This window comes from Sorex araneus, chromosome 6 (genome assembly GCF_027595985.1).
Source record: "Sorex araneus isolate mSorAra2 chromosome 6, mSorAra2.pri, whole genome shotgun sequence".
Taxonomy (NCBI): Eukaryota; Metazoa; Chordata; class Mammalia; order Eulipotyphla; family Soricidae; genus Sorex; species Sorex araneus.
Window position 1 is genome coordinate 150268380 of NC_073307.1, and position 20549 is coordinate 150288928.

General features: G+C 37.6%; 2 protein-coding genes across 2 annotated transcripts; both read left to right on the forward strand.

Moving 5' to 3' along the window:
• The first annotated feature begins 207 nt into the window (after positions 1-207).
• On the forward strand, positions 208-1143 carry LOC129405663 (olfactory receptor 4C15-like). Its single transcript, XM_055142608.1, has one exon. It carries the CDS (start codon positions 208-210, stop codon positions 1141-1143), a length of 936 nt encoding a protein of 311 aa, XP_054998583.1.
• Positions 1144-15785: 14642 nt separating this feature from the next.
• Positions 15786-16721, forward strand: LOC101538503 (olfactory receptor 4C15-like). Its single transcript, XM_012935861.2, has one exon. The coding sequence runs from the start codon at positions 15786-15788 to the stop codon at positions 16719-16721; it is 936 nt and encodes a 311-aa protein (XP_012791315.2).
• The last annotated feature ends 3828 nt before the right edge of the window (positions 16722-20549 follow it).

The following is a 20549-nucleotide window of genomic DNA, read 5'->3' on the forward strand; positions in this document are numbered from 1 at the left end:
TTCTCCATCACATTTGACATACTGTTCTACACTACAGCGTTTTACAATTTTCTAATGTTGAACCTCATAATGTAGAGAATTTATGATAATTTACCCAAGAATGAAATATATTGTTGGTATACATGTTATTGAAAGATATGCTGTGTGCATTTTATTCTTTTGCAGATACTGTCTGCTCTGGTAGCTTAGATCTTCTCCTGGGAATTCATGAAAAACCAAAGTTTTGTAACGGAATTTGTCCTCCTGGGACTCTCACAGAATCCAGATGTTCAGAAAATAATATTTGTTATATTTCTGTTTGTCTACATTGCAACGGTCGGTGGCAATCTGCTGATTGTGGTGACCATCCTGAGCAGTCCACAGCTCTTGAGCTCCCCAATGTACTTCTTCCTGGCTTTCCTGTCCTTCCTGGATGTGTGCCTCTCCTCTGTCATTGCCCCCAAAATGATTGCTGACCTTCTCTATGAAAAGAAAACAATCTCCTTTGAAGGCTGTATGACGCAGCTCTTTTTTGAACACTTTTTTGGTGGGGCAGAGATAATTGTCCTCACAGCCATGGCCTATGACAGATATGTGGCCATCTGCAAGCCTTTACACTATTCTTCCATCATGACCTCAAGGCTCTGCGGCATTTTGATTGGAGTAGCCTGGACTGGGGGACTTCTACATTCCACTATCCAAATTGCCTTTACTTCCCAGCTGCCCTTCTGTGGCCCTAATATCATCGATCATTTCACATGTGACTTGGTCCCATTACTGAAACTGGCCTGCACTGATACTTATGTGTTTGGTCTCTTGGTGGTGGCCAACAGCGGATTCATCTGCATCTTAATCTTTTTGCTGTTGCTTGTGTCTTACGGGGTCATCCTGTTTTCTCTGAGAAGTCATAGTTCTGAAGGGCAGAGGAAAGCCCTCTCCACCTGTGGATCTCACATTACTGTCGTGGTTATGTTGTTTGTCCCGTGTATATTTGAGTATGCTCGACCTCCATTAGCTTTCTCTTTTGATAAAATGGTGGAGATATTCTACACCATGCTAACTCCTCTGTTCAATCCCTTAATTTATACTTTCAGGAATAAGGAGGTGAAGAATGCCATGAGCAACTTGTGTAAAAGATTAATAGTTATGTCTGATAAAAAGTAATTCATTAAGTACAATGTATAAAATTTCTTGTAAAATATAAAATCCTCTTGATGTAAATTTCATGTGGCTGTACTATTTGGAAGAAGGCACTGAAATAGACAATGCAAGAATAAAGGACCCCTAAAAGTGTTTTAATTATCTTGAAAGTCACTCCAGAATTCTTAGTTAGAGTTGTAAAAGTTAGAGTTGGATTGAGCCCATGTTTAAAATCCAGTCCTTAGAAAAAAATTAACATAAATAATTCATCAGTGTTTGCCATGTTTGTTTTAAATAAAATACCTTTATGAGTTTAGCTAAATATGAGTATGTATTAGGAACTAAACTTCACTTTTCTAAAGAAATGATTTTCATATTTAGACATGTATGGAGTTTTAAATTTTCAAAATAATCTTTATCATATATCCTTAAAGGAGTCTGATTGAACCTTCTCTGCACTATTTATGTATTCATTGAATGCATTTATCCAATGAAGATTCCCCCAGGTTGATATTCATAAACCTTTTCTAGATTCAGCATAGAGTTCAATTTCTTCTCAAGAGCATCTTATCTCACATAACATAGTAAATTTGACCACCAGGACTTTAAGTCAGCTTTGTAAATGTTTTTAATAATAACCTTGTTTTAAAAATTTGAACTATGTGGTATTTCTGTAGAAAACCAGAAAATGGTGTGTAGCTTCCATGTGTAGTTTCTAAAACAATTTTGAAAACTAATTTTAATTTTCAAAATCCTTTTTTTTTTATGTTTCCGACACTAGTTTATTTATAGGTAAAGGACAGAAAGCAGCCATTGCATGATGGTGAATAAAAGCAGTTGCTTATTTTGGTCTCATAGTAGCTGAAGGGAGTTTAACTAGACAGAACATAATCAATTGCAAAGGAGGCTGAAGAGGGCAACACTGAGCCAGGTGGGGAAGCAACAGCTTCACTCTTCACCCCAAGCTTACACTGGTTTATAATGCAGTCTTCCCATCAGTATTCACCAACGTACATCCTTTCCAGAGCAACTGTAAATCACTCATAAAATTTAACAATAAGCAATTCTGGAGATCAGTTATAATATGCTTGATCCATCATTTATCATATTTATAACATGACTCATATTTCTTCCAACAATCAAGTGGGCAGAGTCACACGGAGATAAATCCAGGTTTTATTCTCAGTTGTTTATAGCTTTGGAGCGAGAACTCAGAACCATTGTTAAACTTTAACAGCCATGTATCCTTGAATATTGAATATAGTGGTGTCATGTGTACTTTTAAAAAGACCATTTTTATATCTCTCTTTGAAAGATCTATTTTTGACATTGCAAACTTAAAGGACAGATTTTCTTTTCCACAGACATTAGGACATGTAAAATTCAGTGAGTGTTATTGTGATTGACTAGATATGTGAATCTTGAATATATCTTTTTTTTACTTTTGAAAATTATTATCAATTTAATTTTAATGTTATCATGCTTACTGTTATTATTATTTTAAAATATATAAAATTTATTTAAATGCATATTAGTTATTTAGAAACCCAGGTATGTTTTCTTTTCTGTCAATTTAATATACACAGGCACTACACCAGTTAAAGTTCAACAATTAATTTTCCTAAGTGACATTCAGCTATGTGGTTTACATTTACATATATGTATGAACATATATACATATATGTTTTCTATCCTATTTCTTTTTTTTTATAATTTATTTATTTTTAATTAGAGAATCACCATGAGGGTACAGTTACAGATTTATACACTTTTGTGCTTATAATTCCCTCATACAAAGTTCGGGAACCCATCCCTTCACCAGTGCCCATTCTCCACCACCCGTAAACCCGGCGTCCCTCCCACCCTCCCCAATCCCATCTCCCCCCCACCCCACCCTGCCACTGTGGCAGGGCATTCCCTTCTTTTGTACCAAAACAGTAATACACTAATTACTTGTCACTTGTCACTTGTCATCTCGTTGCTCACTGGTTTGCTCGAGCGGGTGCCAGTTATGTCTCCATTTGTCTCTGTTGCATGCTAGTACATATCCCAATGGCATCTGCTCGCCATTGGAACATGAAGAGTATCAAAACATTTGTTCAGGCTAGTGATGAAGAAGTCCAACCATCTCGTAGAAGTGTGGCCATGCACTCTTTTGACATTCAGTGGAATTCAATATAAAAAGTCTCTAGTCCAGCGGTTGTTTTCAAATTGCATTCATACTAGCTCTTCTGCACTTGCACCATCAGGGCATCCGTGGATGCTTCTGATGCCAGCATATGTGCGTTGAAAGTGAAGACAGTCATTTTAGTCCTTCATTTTGGCAGCCTTGTTGAGCCCTATGAATTTAGCAGCCTCTGTGTTTGCATTTCTCAACGCTGCCATATTGGGGGCTCTTTCAGGGTCTGAGGAATGAGGCCCATTATTATTACTTTTTTTGTAGTGTCGAATTGTTCATGGGCAGTCAGGCTTTGCTGTGTGGGTGGGAGGCTTTTGAGGCGGCCTCTACTCCCTTACAGGTGCTCCCAGTTTTTTGGTTGACTGGCATGTTGTAACTAACAATCTGCATGCTGACAAACATGACATACACCTTGTGCATGGATGTGCTGCTCATGGTCCAGGATCACTGCATCACTGTATCACTGTCATCCCATTGTTCATCGACTTACTCAAGCAGGCATCAGTAACACCTCCATTCTTCCCAGCCCTGAGATTTTAGCAGCCTTTCCTTACTCGTTTTAATGAACTGCAACACGTTGCAGGACAATTTAGATAATTATATAGATAATTTAGGCTATATTGTATGCACATATCATAAAGCAAAAAGAGCAAGGAAATGCTGTACAAGTTTATGTTTTAGTTTAAGATAGAATCTGAAATTTATAAAATGTCAATAGACCAAGGCATCAGAGACAGTATAGCAGAAGGGCATTTGCCTCCAATGCAACTGAATCCAAGTTTAATCCTTACCAACCAACATGGGCCCTGATCTCAGCCCAGTCCAGGAGTATTCCCTGTGTTCTGAGTCCAGGAAAAACCCTAAAAACAGCTTAGAATGGCCCAACATCTAGATGAAAAAACAATTCAACATATCAAAATAAAAATTGAGTTTTTCAAAAGTGGTGATAGTCTATACTTTGAAGTCCATATTCCTAAATTTTCACAATGTGAAGAAATAATGGCTGAATCAACCACAGACGATGTGGTGTTTAACTGAACTGAAACATGTTTATGTCCTAGTACTGCTTTCCTGTGCTTATGGCCTCAAATCTTCACTTGATTATTAAATTGAAACATGGCATTATCTGGTTCTTCTGGTTGCACATTATCTTCCTATCAATTCACCTCACAACATCTTGGTTTAACATAATGGTTGCTTTAATGGAGATCACCTATGCTTTTTCTAAAATAATGCATGTTGTTCCTCTTCTGACATTGTTAGATCAGTTTTCCCCAACCGGGGCCCATACTGTGCTCTAGAGCATATAGAGATATCCTATAGTACTATGGGTATCTAAAATAATTTAGAAAAGATTATATGGCATCTAAGTTACATTGCCATTTAATCAAGGGTGCCCCTATTGGGATGCTAGTATTATAGACTTCGAGGTACGGTGTGGCCATGTATGGCCATGCACTCCAGAAAATCTAGAATATTTAACTGGATGTTCCAGCTGCAATTACAGCAGCATGTTTGGGTGTGAGTGGGATTGTCAAGACTCTGGCAAGGGGAAATATTGTCTTATCCCCTTACCAACATTGTCCTGAAGGTCTCAGCAGGACTGGGTATCCCAGAACTTTTAGCTGCTAGTTGATCTCTTTTGAGATTTAATTATGAGTCTCTGAAATGTGGCAGGTAAATGAGCTTAAAGGCAGAGGCAGTGGATCATGGGTGCAGTACCAGGTAAATACAGGTAGGTGGGAGGTGGTTGTGCATCTCGACTCCATTGAGGCCCAGAGTTTTGGGCCATACAATTCATAGTGTACCAGAAATGTTCATCAGATTAGCTTCTCTGTGGAACTCAGTGAGGCAGTGGAGTCATGGCAAGAACTTTTGGGGTGTGGGTGCAGCTGTTGGGACTTTGATAGGGTGGGAACTTGGCCCAACCCCCACTCAAGACCTTGAAACAGTACAACAGAAGACTTAACTAGCAAAAACAGCTGTATTAACCCCCTGATATGGACTTCATATTCCCATGGCGAGATACAACAATTTTCACAAATTTTCTTTTACTGCAGTATTTTTTGATCATTCCAATAACCATTTAGATGTAACAAGCAATATAAAATAAATTATCATGGGCCTTGGTCTGGAGCTACAGCCCAGAGGGTAGATGTTTGCCTTGCACACTGCCGACCTGGGTTCGATTCCTCTGCCCCTCTCAGAGAGCCCGGCAAGCTACCAAGAGTATCTCACCCTCTCGGCAGAGCCTGGCAAGCTACTCATGGCATATTCGATATGCCAAAATCAGTAACAACAAGTCTCACAATGGAGATGTTACTGGTGCCCACTCGAGCAAATCAATGAACAATGGGATGACAGTGATACAGTGATCATGGGCCTGCTTTGAGGACAGGTTTGAGGGGTGATTGGGAAAATGGAGACAATGGCAGAAGGAAGCTGACAGTGGTGGTGGGATCAGTGTTGGAAAATTGGCTGCCATGTATTTCAGGAGCAATGTAACCAGAAAGGGTCAGCAGCATGGCGTCACGGCTGTTCTGTTGGCAACTGGTGTGGGCGAAGTGCTGTGTCTTCCAACAGGGCAGGGACATAGCACCCTCCTTCCAATCAGGAGAAGGCTGCAGAGATCAGGGCTTGAGATTGGTTCTACCTGGTTTGGCTCAGCTAAAGCATCTCTTGTAGAGTCTCTCCAAGATGGGTCTTGGAGCTGGACCATTTATATGCGATAGAAGCAAGTGTGTCCAGGACAATTATTTTATTTATTTATTTATTTATTTTTTAATTTAAATTTTATTGAATCACCATGTGGAGGGTTACAAAGTTCTCAGGATTATGTCAGTTATACAGTACTCAAACACCCTTCCCTTCACCCGTGCCCATATTCCATCACCAACCACCCCATTATACCTCCCGCCCCCTCCCGCCCCCCAGTCCCTGCCCTTGTAAGTGATAAGTTTCACTTCGTTTACGCTTTATCTTGGTTACATTCCATGTTTCAACACATAATTCACTATTGTTGCTAGGGTTTCCCCCCAAAAAAGAGAAGACAGTCCCACTGTCAAGGAAGCATTTGATGGCTCTCCATTGCTGAGAATGTAGAGATATTAAGTCCCGCTGTTTGTTACATAACTTTTCTATTTTTCCCCCCTCATCCCGTGCCACCGAGATCACGCCTGTTTAGTAATCACCACGCTGCCTGACAAAGGGAAAACAAACCAAAAGAGATGGTTATTTCTCGTCATCAGCCGGCGTGGGGCTCTGGCTTAGTTGATAGTCTAGTAGAGTGTCTGCAAGCAGTTTCTGGAACCAAAAGTAATACGCTGGTATCGGCCCCGGCTCAAGATTCCACCAGCGTCCCGCTGTTCCAAGTACATAATAATTTATTCCCTTGTATCCGATTCCCACGCCACCAGGTCCGTGTCAGCTTAATGGACATCATACTATGGTTAACGCCACGCCGCGTTTCTTCCCGAGAAAGAAGGATATTTCTTCTCAGCCGGCGTGGGAATATGGCTTAGTTCAGTCTATAGAGATGGCTACCACTTTGGTGGCCTTCAATATTTAAAGGCCAGGGAAAATTCTGCCTAAAATTCTATCGCTACAATCTTTTACCCTTTAACAAAAAACTTAGTACTATTGTTTGGAGTTTCCCCCCACGTTAAGGCCTGCCAAAAAGGAACATTTACACGTTGCTGACAATCAAACAATCAAAAGATATTAGGTCGCGCGGCTGCAATAGCAGCCGCACGGTTTTGGATTTCTATATGAAGTCCAAGGAAAATTCTTTTGGTAATTGCATCACTCGCTGGCAACGCCTGGGCCAGAAGCTCCCAGCACACAGTTTGGAGGCATTTTGGGGGCGCCGCTCGTGTCCAAAGTGGTTCAGTTGCCTCTGGGGTCGATCTCGCGCGGGGCCGCAAAGGAGCGTCCCCACATGGCTCTATGCTTCAGGCCAATTATTTTAAAAGCTCAATCAAATGCTTTAATTTTTCACAGAATTGCGTAGAAAAATTCTGTTTAATACATTTAAATTCATACCTCTAGTTTGTCATTTTGAATTTTCATGAACATATATTCATTTGCTAGACATTCTTGACTTCTAGAACCAAAACTCATATTGTACTATCATGTAAAATTCTGTATAACTGACCCAGAAAGATACAAAAGTTAGTAGGGCACTTACCTTTCCCGTTGCAAACTTGGGTTTAATCCCTGCACCACATATGGTCCCCAAGCAATTAACAGGTTTTTTTGTTTTTGCTTTTGTTTGTTCGTTTGTTTGTTTTGAGGGGTGGAGCGCAGAGCTTGGGCCATACCAGGTGGTGCTCAGGGCTTAGTTTTTACTTTTTTTCCAGGCTCAGAGGACCTTATAGAGTTCCAGGAACCGAACTTGGGTTGTCCAGGTGCAAGGCAAATGCCTACCCGCCATACTATTGCTCTAGTCTAGTTTAGTGAGTAATAGTTTTAGACAACATGGTTTAGTCTATGGGGGACTTTATTTCTGGGACTTATGTCATAAATTTTACTACATATTGACTACTCTAACTCCAAGTCAGGGAAACAAACTTCTGTACCACCTCTCTGAGGGGCTAATTGTGAGCATGATTATTGTGGAAAACTCTACTAAATGTCATTGACAATGCAAGGAATCAAGAATTGCCAGGTGTGTCCCTGAAAGTAAATGGGTGGGCACTTACCTTGCATGAGGACAACTTAGATGGATCCCTGGCACCCCATATGGTTCCTCAAGCTTGCCATGAGTGGTACCTGAGCATACAACTGGGAGTCAGTCCTGAGCACTGCTAGGTATGGTCCTCAAACCACATCAATATAAAACTAAAAAGAAAAAATTCTAGATGTGATTTGTCATTTATATTTGTTATTACAACAATGTGACATGCAAAGTTGTTCATAGTAGAGTTTCAGGCACTGAATGTTGCAGCACCAATGTTCAGTAAATTCGTTGACTTGATGTAAATGAAAAGTTGATTGTAAGAAAGAGTGAGATTAGAATGAAGAAATAAAAAAGGAAAGAATAAGTAATATGAGATGAGATGACAGGGGAGCTTTCACCGTATTAAGGAGGCATGAGTGTCTTTAAAATTCTTGCACTTATATTTGGCTCTTTGAAGAACAAATATAAAAAATATCATGATAGAACATGGAGCTTTTCAGAGATGTGGTATCAAAATAGTTATCAGAAGATAGAAATAGCTTAATCCTCTAATCTTATCAGTGGGGAGAACATTACAGAGAAAAAAAATAAACTCATATGGGGGGAGGTATACCGTGATTCTTGGTGGTGGAATATGTGCACTGGTGAAGGGATTGGTGTTTGAGCATTGTATAACTGAGACTTAAACCAGAAACTTTGTAACTTTCCAGGAGGTGATTCAATAAAAAAATAAAATTAAAAAAATAAAAAACAAAAAATAATAAAAAATAAAAATAAATAAACTCATGTAGAAAGCCCAAGGTTGTAAAAAGACTAAAATGAAGAAGCCAGTAGCAATGAACAGTGGATAATGGGACATTTGGTACAAGATGAGATGTGAAATATAGGCCTATGATGAAGGAAGTCTAATGCTTCCAAATCACAAGTGAACAAGTGTAGAATAACATAGCCTCAGGTAGTTTAAGTTTATTGGGTTGTTCCATCACAGTGCTCCCTTTCCTCTGTGTTTATTTGTAACATCTTTCTTTGTGCTCAGTTGACTTGTAAATATTGTTTTTCTCTTCTCCTTAAGTTCTTTGTGTAGTATATTCAGAGCAATGTCCTTTTTTGTATGGGCACAGGAAGACAGTATTAAATGCTATGCTTTTGTTATGTGGGAGTAATTTGACTCTAAATGATACTTTCCTCCTGGGCATCTGTTCTCTCCACCTAAGCCTCAGCTGCCTTACTTCCTAGCACCTCCAAAAGCAGGGTCTCAACGAGGGACCGGATGGACCCAGGTCAAGCGGTGAGCTATGTGCTACCCTGGCATTGAGATGGGCCTGACCAAAATGCCCAATGCTTAACTGTAAGTTCAGAGCTGGGTCATGGACAGATGCTGTCATGATCCAAAAAGTAATAACTAGATTTGGACCCTCCTAGGTTAAGAATGATTAATCTGGCCTGAGCTCTGTAGTCTGAGTCTGTGGCAAGATGTTCCCAGGAGACCTTTCAATGTATCTCTTACTGTGTCCATACAAAAATAACTAAAGGAGAAAAATACGTTAAAGTGGTATTTTGCCTGGGGCCATCAGGAAGGGCTTCCTTATGTTGTTTTTGCTTCCAGACCAGGTGGAGCTTGGGTGCGGAGGGCAATATGGAGAGATATATATAGGGATGGAGTGAGAAGTGGGGGGGGTTGGGGGTGAGAAGAAGAGGTAGGGGAGGGGAAGGAGGAGGGGAAGAGGGGAGGTCACAATCCAAGAGAAGTAGTGAGAGTCTGAATCCAGAGTCTGAATCCAGAGGGTAGAATCCTGAGAGCAGGGATCGAGGAATGAGGAGCTATAAAGAAGAGTGCGTGAAATGAGAGAGAGAGAGAGAGAGGAGAGAGAGAGAGAGAGAGAGAGAGAGAGAGAGAGAGAGAGAGAAGAGATTGAATAAACGGTAACTAATCAGCAACCAGCTTGGTCCTCGTTCTTCCTTCGTCTGCCCATCGCCTACAGCTGTCCTGATCCTGTCCATACACCACATATGGTGGTTCTTCTTTGAGAAACCACCATTTTTTTGTTAATAAAAATAAATTGCCTATAATTGTATGGGATAGCACAGCAGGTAGTGCATTTGCCTTGGATGCGGTCCACCCGTGTTCGATTCCTCCGTCCCTCTCTGAGAGCCCAGCAAACTACCGAGACTATCCTGCCCTCATGGCAGAGCCTGGCAAGCTACTCGTGGCATATTCGATCTGCCAAAAACAGTAACAACAAATCTCACAATAGAGACGTTACTGGTGTCCACTCAAGAAAATCGATGAACAAAGGGACAACACTGTAGTGCAGTGCTACAGTGTGTGGAATTTGCATAAACATTAAACCGATATGATAAAAATATCACTACATGATAAATTTATAGTGAGCACTTTATGGCTGAACTTGTGAATTTTCCCTGGAGGATTAATGCATCTGATATTTTATAAAAGTGTATGGATAAAGCTTTCTTCTTTTCAAAAGTGAAAAAGATAACAATTCCTCTTCTCTGGAATTTGTGCCTTATCTTTACATTCATGGGATGTAAAAATGAGAAACAGAGATATTAGAACAGCAGAGATATTAATAAAACTTTACATTTATATGTAATGTATATGTAAGCGTTTATCCTTTAATAGTTATGGATTTGTACTCTGATCTCTACATTTTCTCTTACAGATGGATGTTGAGTCTTGTTTTAGTACTCAGCTCTTACATTTTTGTAACTGTACTTAAAATTCAGTCTTATCCTGCCAAGGCATTATATTACATCTCTATAGTATACTTAGAATTGTGTTCCTAAGGTGAATTAAAGGATCTTCAGTTAGAGACTCAGAAATATATATATATATATACATATATATGTAAAGAAGAAAATATTCTAATAATTCAGGTAAATCCATCTTTTACAAGAAATACTGAGCTGTGAGCATTAGTTCTGTGCAAATGGACAGAAAACCAAGCTGGATATAATAGTATTAGAAAAAACTACTTCTGGGAAAACTTAAAAAAACCAAAGTAGATGTAACAGTTTTAGAAAAACTACTTCTGGGAAATATACAAATCCCAAGAAAATTGAGAGATAATTCTATAGGTTCAAGATCTCTCAGGGAAACCTCTTCAAATTAAAGTTCAAAACCATTAAGGAAACTTTGGTTTCTCTATTTTCCACTGGACCACATTTAAGAGAGTGCTGGATAAGCAGAAATGTACCTCATTGGTCCAAAATGATCTTCCTCTGTCTTGTAGATACAGAAATAAGACTCAGGAACAAGCTTCATTGTTATTCATTTTCTGGCAAATTTTTATGAAGATTAGATGTTTTTTTATCAGCATAAACTTCAAGTGACTGATTCATGGTAAGATATATAATTTGTAATTTAAAAAAGAGTTTGCTTTGTAACATAGCACTTAAAATGATGGTTGTTGAATTATAGTCCTCTGAATTTAATAGAACCTTAACTTATTAAAGTTTATCATTTAACTATATGCACTTCAACTAGTCACATAACTTTTGGGCTTAGAGTCAGTCAATTATTAAAATTTGGATAATATTTACTAGTTAAAAGGATTTGCACACAGAAATTAAGTAATATGTGATGTTTATAGGACAACATCTGTGAAATAATAAGTACTCAATAAATATTTATTATTAGGAACTGATATTTGGGACAGTACTTGAAGTACCAATTTCATAATAGAATCTTTTATGTTGTTTCTCTTTTTCACTTTAAATATAAATAGGTTAGGAATGAAACATATTGATCACTTTGTGTTAGTTTCCATTAGCATTTATTCTTTATAAAGTTTGCCTTAACCAAACATCTACATAATCTCTTTCCGCTCTAGTGTTTTAGATATCAGAGGATGTGTAAGAATACTAAAGTAAGAACATTGGAACTCAAGTGCTGTTTACAGTTTATAGAGTACTGACAGATGATTTAACTTTTTAATATAATATCCTATCAAATACCACATAGAAGGAAACAAAGGGTGAAAAATGTGACATGTAACAGAAGTTTTCAATGACAAAAACTGCAATTAATATCCATAAGTGAGTTTTATGTCACAGATAGTTTCATATTTCTACCTCAAATAATGAAGTTTATTTAAATGCAGAAATTGTTTATGTTTTTGTGTCAGTTGCTTATCTCCCCTAAAAAGATCTCAAGATCTAGAAAAAAACAAAATAAAGGCAGTGCTTTAGTCAGAAGATGTAGAAATACAAGTGTGAGTTTCTAAAAGAAAAGTGCAGCTTGAGGGACTCGAGAGCGTTTGGTGGCTGAGAACCCGTTGCTCTGACTGGCCCACAGTAAGGGACGGACGGACGGAGGACTGAGGGAATGGAGAAACAGGACGCCAGGCTGGTTGGTAGACAGTTTATTTCTCTCTCCTTCCCAGTGTAGACGATTTATAAGACAGTCCCCTTACAGCAGAATCATAGTTGTAGTTTTGGACATAGTCCCAGTCACCATATTTCCCTCATCCTAGTCATCCTAGTCCTCTATTCTTTCTTCTCCTCTTTCTCTCTACAGCATAGTTATGTAGAAGTCATGAAGGGTGGGGGTACACATAGGTGGGCTTGAACATTGTCATAACAATAAACAGAGGTACAGCCACTCCTTCAGGGCAAGTTCTGGGAGATTAACTCAAGGACAAAATCTTGTCTGAGGGCTCAGCACTCCAGCTTCCTAGGAAATCCGCTCAAGGCTGGGATTCCATCCAGGGTGTATTGCTTTCTACTTTCCTCAGCTAGTAATCCATTTAATCAATTTACTTCTTACTAATATTTCTATTCATTTTGTGTGAACACAGTTAAGAGATATATTAAACTTAAAGGTTGGCTCTTCCTGGGGACATCTCGCTATATATTCCAAACCACAGTCCTCAGGCCAGGTTACTCTTTCCTAATCCCACCAGGGTCCTTGGATTCAGTTTCTTATTTTTGAGTCATGACAGAGTTTGTTCCATGATCATGCTCTTAACTTATCATACTTATGGTACTTAGCTTGTCCCCTTTTGGTGCCAGGGTAGCTTATAGCTTGTCCTGGGTCCACCCAGACCCTTTGTTGGGACCCTCCTTTTGGGGATGTTAGGAAAAAAGGGCAGCTAAGGTTTAAGTCAGGTAAATATAATGGATGTCCCGGAGTATAATATTATTTGAAGTCAATTAACTTCCATGTTATAGAAGCATAGCGTCAACTGTCTTCCTGGGTCTATACAAAAAGGACATTGCTAAACTATGCAAAGGACATAAAGGAAAGATAAAAGCAATCAGATTATTAGTGCTTGATGGAATTGGGTGTGCCTCAGGAGCACTGTTGTGGGGGTAACTCAATAATCCCAAACTTCGTGGGAGGATCAAGGATAACCCAATGTTATCCAACATACAAGTTTCTTTCAAATTCCATTAATATAAAGATTAAAGTTGAAATATTTAGTAAACTCATACGCTATATTGTGAATAGTGAATCTATCTGGAGTCTGAATAGACTATAAATCCCAAGAAAGTCAGGTAAAGGAAGATGCTTGGTAGACAAGCATATAATGAATTTTGTTGTTACTGTAAACAATAGTGTTGGATTATATAGACAAGGAATTTAAGGCAATTGACTGGGAAAATAAAAATGGAATTTTATTCTATTCTTTTTGAATGACAGATCTAATCTGACTTATAAATACATAGAGGTACATAGAAATTCACACAGAATTAGATGACATTTTGTTTGTTTTTAGGGTCATTCACTTCCCTGATCAAGGGCTATTCCAGGTTTGAGTTCCAAAGAGACTCTCAGCTGTGCTGAGTCCAAGGTCCCCTAAGCCCACTCAAGCCCACTAAGCAATCACGCTACTTCCCCCACAAACTAGTTTTTCAAAGTAATATGCCACCAAATTTTTGTTTAATTTGAATGTTGTATTCAATTAAAAATTAAAACTGAAGTTTCTATTATTTTCAGAAGAATTATATTAGAATGAACTTTACTGCAAAAATGGGAAAGAGAGAGGTAGGACTCGGGAGTCAATCCCAAGGGCATATCTCCAAGAGATATCTTGATTCTACAGAATATTATCACTCGGAGTCCTTATCTATTTTTAGGGTATCATCATATTAAATGACCCATCTACTGAGGAAGGAAATGTCATGGAATCTCTAGAACTACATGAGCAGAACATGTTACTCTTTATAAGATCTAGAACTAAAATTGATATTAAAGTGACTATAAAGAGTGGGTAGGACTGAAAACAATGCATGAGTCTTTGGATCTTGTGGAAATTTTGCAATATAAAAATGCTTTATTTAAAAACTATATATTAATTTAGAATGTTACTACTCATGAAAAATAATTTTATAAGAGCAAGATTATCCTTAAACCCAGTTCCTTTCTCCTGAACTTTTTAGATGTTGAAAAATATGAGTTGTGGATTAATAATATGATTAAGGACACATTATTATTTGGAAGTATACTTTTAAAATATAGTCAATGCTTAAAGCTAATGCTGTTATTAATATTTTATAGTATTTTTACTTATAAATACTAAATATGTCCATATAATATTATTAGACTCATATGTACCTGTCAATTTAAAAAATGTCACCACTTTTAAGGAAGAGAATTCTGTAGCTAGTGATTTCTTCAATATACATGACTGTTAGCAAATCAGCAGACTGACACCAAAAACTGAACAGTTATGTATTACTTCAATTAGTTTATTTTAGAGTATTATCAATTAATAGTAAGGTTTCCATCCGTACCTACAAAGTACGTGTATATTTTGGTTAATTCTTCTAATATAAGCATTGACATGCTTGAAAAAGCTGTAATATAAACACAGTTTATTTTTTATTCAATAAAATTTCAAATGCTATTCTCATTTCACTATCATTCTCACTACTCTTCCTTTCTAATTTTAGAATTCAATCTTGGAGTACACAAGGCATTTGGCTCAAGAAACTTTTCATCTAAATTTTTATTACTTATTGGTTTACTTTGGTTTTTGATACTACTTTCAGAGTTTGAGTATATAATTAATTTTTACCATGACTATAACCAAATTTAATATATATCATTTTCTATAAGAATCTAATTTTGTCTAGCATCTCTATAGTTTGATAATTTTTATCTCAATATGTATGCAATTTATACCACTACTACTAATAAATTTTTAGTACTATTTCATCCTCAAAAGACTCCTCCCTCTGGAAACAACCAGTATTCACTGACTTTGGAAATTAGGTTTTGTTAAGCTTTTTGTATCTTGCAAGTTCTTTGTTTCAGAAATTATATTTCACATGAATAAATCTTTAATAATGGCCTTTACTTTTTTATTTAGTTCTCTTGGAATAATCAGTTTGCGATCATCCACTTAGTCTCAAAAAGTATAATTTCATGTTTTTCCCCTCATGTAATAGTAGACTTTATTAACTATCTAAATCACAGATCTTTATCCCGTCATCTACTTTGATCATTTGGGTTGATTCCCCTTTTGGTAAACTGTGAATATTGTTATATGTCAATGAGGTATACATATTCTTTCAAATGAGTGTTTTCATGATTTTTGGATGAATTCCCGGGGTGGTTGCTAGATCATATTGATTGTCTGTTTTTTAAGGAATTGCCATACATTTTAAAAACTCATACCTTATAATATTCAATGACTAAAGAGGCATAAAATTGTTATTTTTTTCATGTGGCTGATACATCTTGTTGATGTCCATGATGCTGAATGATCTGATACAAGTTTCTCATTCTTATATTGCAGAATCTATATGCCCACTCTCGGAGCTTTGAGCTTTCTCTGGGAAATCATGCAAAACAAAAGCTTTGTAACTGAGTTTGTCCTCCTCGGACTTTCACAGAATCCAAATGTTCAGAAAATCATGTTTGTTCTATTTCTGCTGGTCTACATTGTGACTCTCACTGGCAATCTGCTGATTGTGGTGACCATCCGTAGCACTCCGACACTCCTGGCCTCCCCAATGTACTTCTTCCTGGCTTTCCTGTCTCTGCTGGATGCATGCTTCTCCTCCATTATTGCCCCAAAGATGATTGTTGACCTTCTCTATGAGAAGAAAACCATTTCCTTTGTAGGCTGTCTGACCCAGCTCTTCTGTGTACACTTCTTTGGTGGGGTAGAGGTGATTGTCCTCACAGCCATGGCCTATGACAGGTACGTGGCCATCTGTAAACCTTTGCACTATTCCTCTATCATGAACTCAAGACTCTGTGGCATTTTGCTTGGAGTAGCCTGGGCAGGGGGCTTTCTGCACTCCGTTATTCAAATTGCCTTTACTTGCCAGCTGCCCTTCTGTGGCCCCAATATTATCGATCATTTCATGTGTGACTTTTACCCATTGCTGAAGCTGGCCTGCACGGATCCATATGTTTTTAACATTTTGGTGGTGGCCAACAGTGGGTCCATCTGCATCCTGATCTTCTCCCTGTTGCTTGTGTCCTACAGTGTCATCTTGTTCTCCCTGAGAAACCACAGCCCTGAAGGACAGAGGAAAGCCCTCTCCACCTGCGGAGCTCACATTGCGGTTGTGGTTATGTTATTTGTCCCGTGTATATACGAGTATGCACGACCTCCATTTGTTTTCTCCTTTGACAAAATGATGGAGATATTTTATGCTGTGATAACTCCTCTCCTGAATCCTTTGATTTATACTTTCAGGAATAAGGAGGTGATAAATGCCATGGGAAAACTCTGGAAAAGATTAATGGCTTTGTCTGATCAAAAATAAATTATTAAAGTTAAGACATTAAAATTTAAGGGTGAATATGTTAAATCCTCTTGGACAAAATCTTTATGTGGATATACCATAATAATGAATTTAAAAGAACATATCAAACTTGGAATACATGTCATGATTCATTAAATATTAGTATGAAAAGTTAAAAATGTTAGCACTGTAGCATAATCATAGCACTGTTGTCCCACTGTTCATCAATTTGCTCGAGCGGGCACCAGTAATATCTCCATTGTGAGATCTGTTGTTACTGTTTTTGGCGTATCAAATATGCCATGGGTGTCTTGCTAGGCTCTGCCGTGCGAGCGGGATACTCTTGGTAGCTTGCCAGGCTCTCCAAGAGGGACAGAGGAATTGAACCCGGGTCAGTCACATGCAAGGCAAATGCCCTACCCACTGTGTGGGTAGACATTTTTATGTGAGAAAACTTTATATTTTGAAATCTATTAGAAAGTTTAAAGTTTTCTAAGATATTTTTTCATTTTTTTGTTTCCTCAAGATGAATCTGATGGAATTTATATTCAATGTGTCTTCTATAAGTTTGTGTGGTGCATTCACCTCAGAAAGAATTGTTCTGATTTAGGGCTACTAAAACTCTCTATATTCAGCATGAAGTCCAATTACTTCTCAAACACATCATCCTTTTGCACAGTGTATGAATAACTAAGGTGCCATGATATTGAGATCAGCTTTGTAAAACTTGATATTTTTTAGCTTACTCCTTCTTAAAATTTTATTTGATACTTCTGGACAAGTGTGTAAATTGGGCTACGCATTCTATAAAACTGGGTTTTAAAGACCATTTATAACTACTTTTAATGTCCCATAATGTTTTGCCTTCTCTGATTTTTCAAGTAATAAAGTAGTAGTATGTATATAAACATTATAAATATGTAGTATATGCACATATCTTTATGTATCATAAAGTGCTAATATAGCAGTATACAAATACATTTTTAAATCAAGTATAATTCTGACTGGCTAAAACATCAGCAAACTATAACCTGAGGGTGCTGGAAGGATCGGTTAGGGATTCAAATGCTTATTTTGTATGCAACTGACCCAGTTTGTTTCCCAACACTGCCAAGAGTAATCTCAGCACCACCAGGTGTGGCCTCTGAACCCAAACCCAAACCAAAAGCAGAAGAGCAACAACAAAAAGCCAACAAAAACGCCAAATCATTTGTATTATAGTAGGGGAAAGAGCATGCTGTACTTTGTGATATCCTGTATCTCAATTAAATGATAGTTTGCCTAATGAATAATGGATGTTCAGTGATAGATCTAAGTTGTTCATATAGAGGAAGCATATGTATGGTCAAGTATTTATTTCCTGACTTTCTAGCTCCAAATCTTCTTTTACTTTATTTTTAAAAATGCAATTAAAATTTCTGGCTCTTATAGTTACCCATTATCTGACCACAAGTTCAGCTCAGAACTTTTGCAATTAACATAAAGCAGAGTTTATGGAGACAACCTCCGTGTTTTCTAAAATAAGACATGTTGCTCCTTATGATTATTTATAGCAGCATATTCCAAACTGGGCACATATTCTCAGAATATTTTAAGGTGGTCACTGGTGAAAACTCACACAAATGAGGACCAGGGCGTGACACAAAGGCAACCTGAACATCCTGTTCTGTTTCCTAGAACAGGATGCTAACAGATGAGTTTAGACATGGGTCACGGTTAGAAATAGTTTGAATAACCACAACTTTAGATCACCTTTATCTTTTAGTGCTCTCTCCTCACAGAACAGAACTTAATGTATTAAATTTATATAATCATTCTATGATTTTGACATTTTACTTTTAAGGCATTAGTTGAGTTGTATTTATGATAGCCTCTCTACTTCTGCTTAAATTCATAGTATTTCAGCTGGCTCTAGAAAAAAAATGTTTTGTTTAGTTGTGTAATTTATTAAAGCAAATGGACATTGTTCTAAAAATATAAAGTAAATGGAAAACTTGGATAACTACTTTTAAAATGTATCTGCTTAGAGAATTCTTATTCTTAATTCTTATATAATATTTTTTATATTTTTAATTTATCTTTGATTTTAACAGAATCATTTTTGAAATCTCTGCTTAATATATAAAAAGTCCATGATACTACTTTCCTTTTTAATTCTGAAATTCAAATTTAATAAAATTTTCTTGTGTTTTATCTGTCAACTTTGACTTTGTTCTCATAAATTTTTCTTTTTACTTTGATTTGTTTGGGGTCCTCACACAGATACATTCAGAGGATATTCCTTGCTTCATACTCAGGAGTGACCCCTATGTGTTGCTTAGGGGTGTGTGTGCAGTGCTCAGGATTGAATTGGGGTTGGTAACATGCAAGGCAAGTAGCTTAGCCCCTTTATGATATCTCCCAGCACCATTCTTTCTCATTTTTGAATCTGCCAATTTATTCGTTCTTCAGCGTTCATTGACCTCTGAAATAAAAGGTAATGTGTTTTTTCATATTTTAATACTATTTCCATTATTTATCTTGTGGCATTATAGCAGTATAGAATTAAACATTTCATTACCATTAATGGACACATCAAAATACAGAAAGTCAATATTTAAATAATAACTGTAAATGATGAGTTGGATTAATACATGTATAGGATTTTGTAAAACACAGGACATATAGACGTTACGCTCTTGTGATATGGCATTTTTTAGGATAAAATATGTGTTAGGACACACACACAAAAGATTCTAGGGATCAGAGAGATAGTTCCAAGGTTAAGGTGCTTGCCCTGCATACAGCTGATCCTGTTGAATTTTCTGCACTACATATGGTCACCCAAATGCCACTAGGAGTGATTCCTGAGCAAGGAGTCAAGAATAATCCCTGATGACTGCCAGGTGTGCTTCACACCCCCCAAATAACAAGTATCTACAGTAATAAAAATGGAAACCATAACAAGTTTCTTTTCATATTAAAATACTATCTAGGGGACTAAAGCAATAGTACAGTGGTTAGGCCATTTGCCTGGCATATGGTCAACCTGGATTCAATCCCTGGCATCTCAAATGATGCCCAAAATGTTGGATAATATTGAGCTGCCCTTGCACCTCCTCCAGGGAGCTTTAGGCTTACTAAGCCACTCCCACAACAGTGCAATTGAGGCACACTCAATTCCTTCAAGCACTAATAATCCTATGGTGCTTTTCTCTTTCCTTTATGTCATTTGCATGGTAATTTGCATGTCATTTAGCCATGTCCTTTTTGTATAGACACAGGAAGGCAATTGACGCTATGCTTGTAACATGGGAGTTAATTGACTCTAAAATAATATTTACTTCTGGGCATCCATAGTTTCTTGACTTAAGCCTCAGTTGCCCTTAGTTCCTAGTACTTCAAGAGCAGGGTCCTCATGAGGGACTGGATGGATCCAGGGCAAGCTGCGAGTTACCCTGACATTGAAATGGGCCAGGCCAAGTGCTATAATACTTAACTATAAGCTAAGAGCAAGGTCATGGTCAAACTCTATCATGACCCCAAAAAAGAAGTAACTGAATGAGGACCTTTGCTGGGGTTAGGAAAGACTAACCACCTGAGGACTGTGGTCTGGAATATGTAGCAAGATGTCCCCAGGAAAAGCCAGCCTTTAACCTTAATATATCTCTTACTGTGTTCATACAAAATGACAAACAACCCCAAATGTATGATCATCTAATCTTTGATAAGGGAGCAAGAGATGTGAAGTGGAGCAAGGAAAGCCTCTTTAACAAATGGTGCTGGCACAACTGGACAACAACATGCAAAAAAATGGGTTTAGACCTTGACCTGACACCATGCACAAAAGTCAGATCAAAATGGATTAAA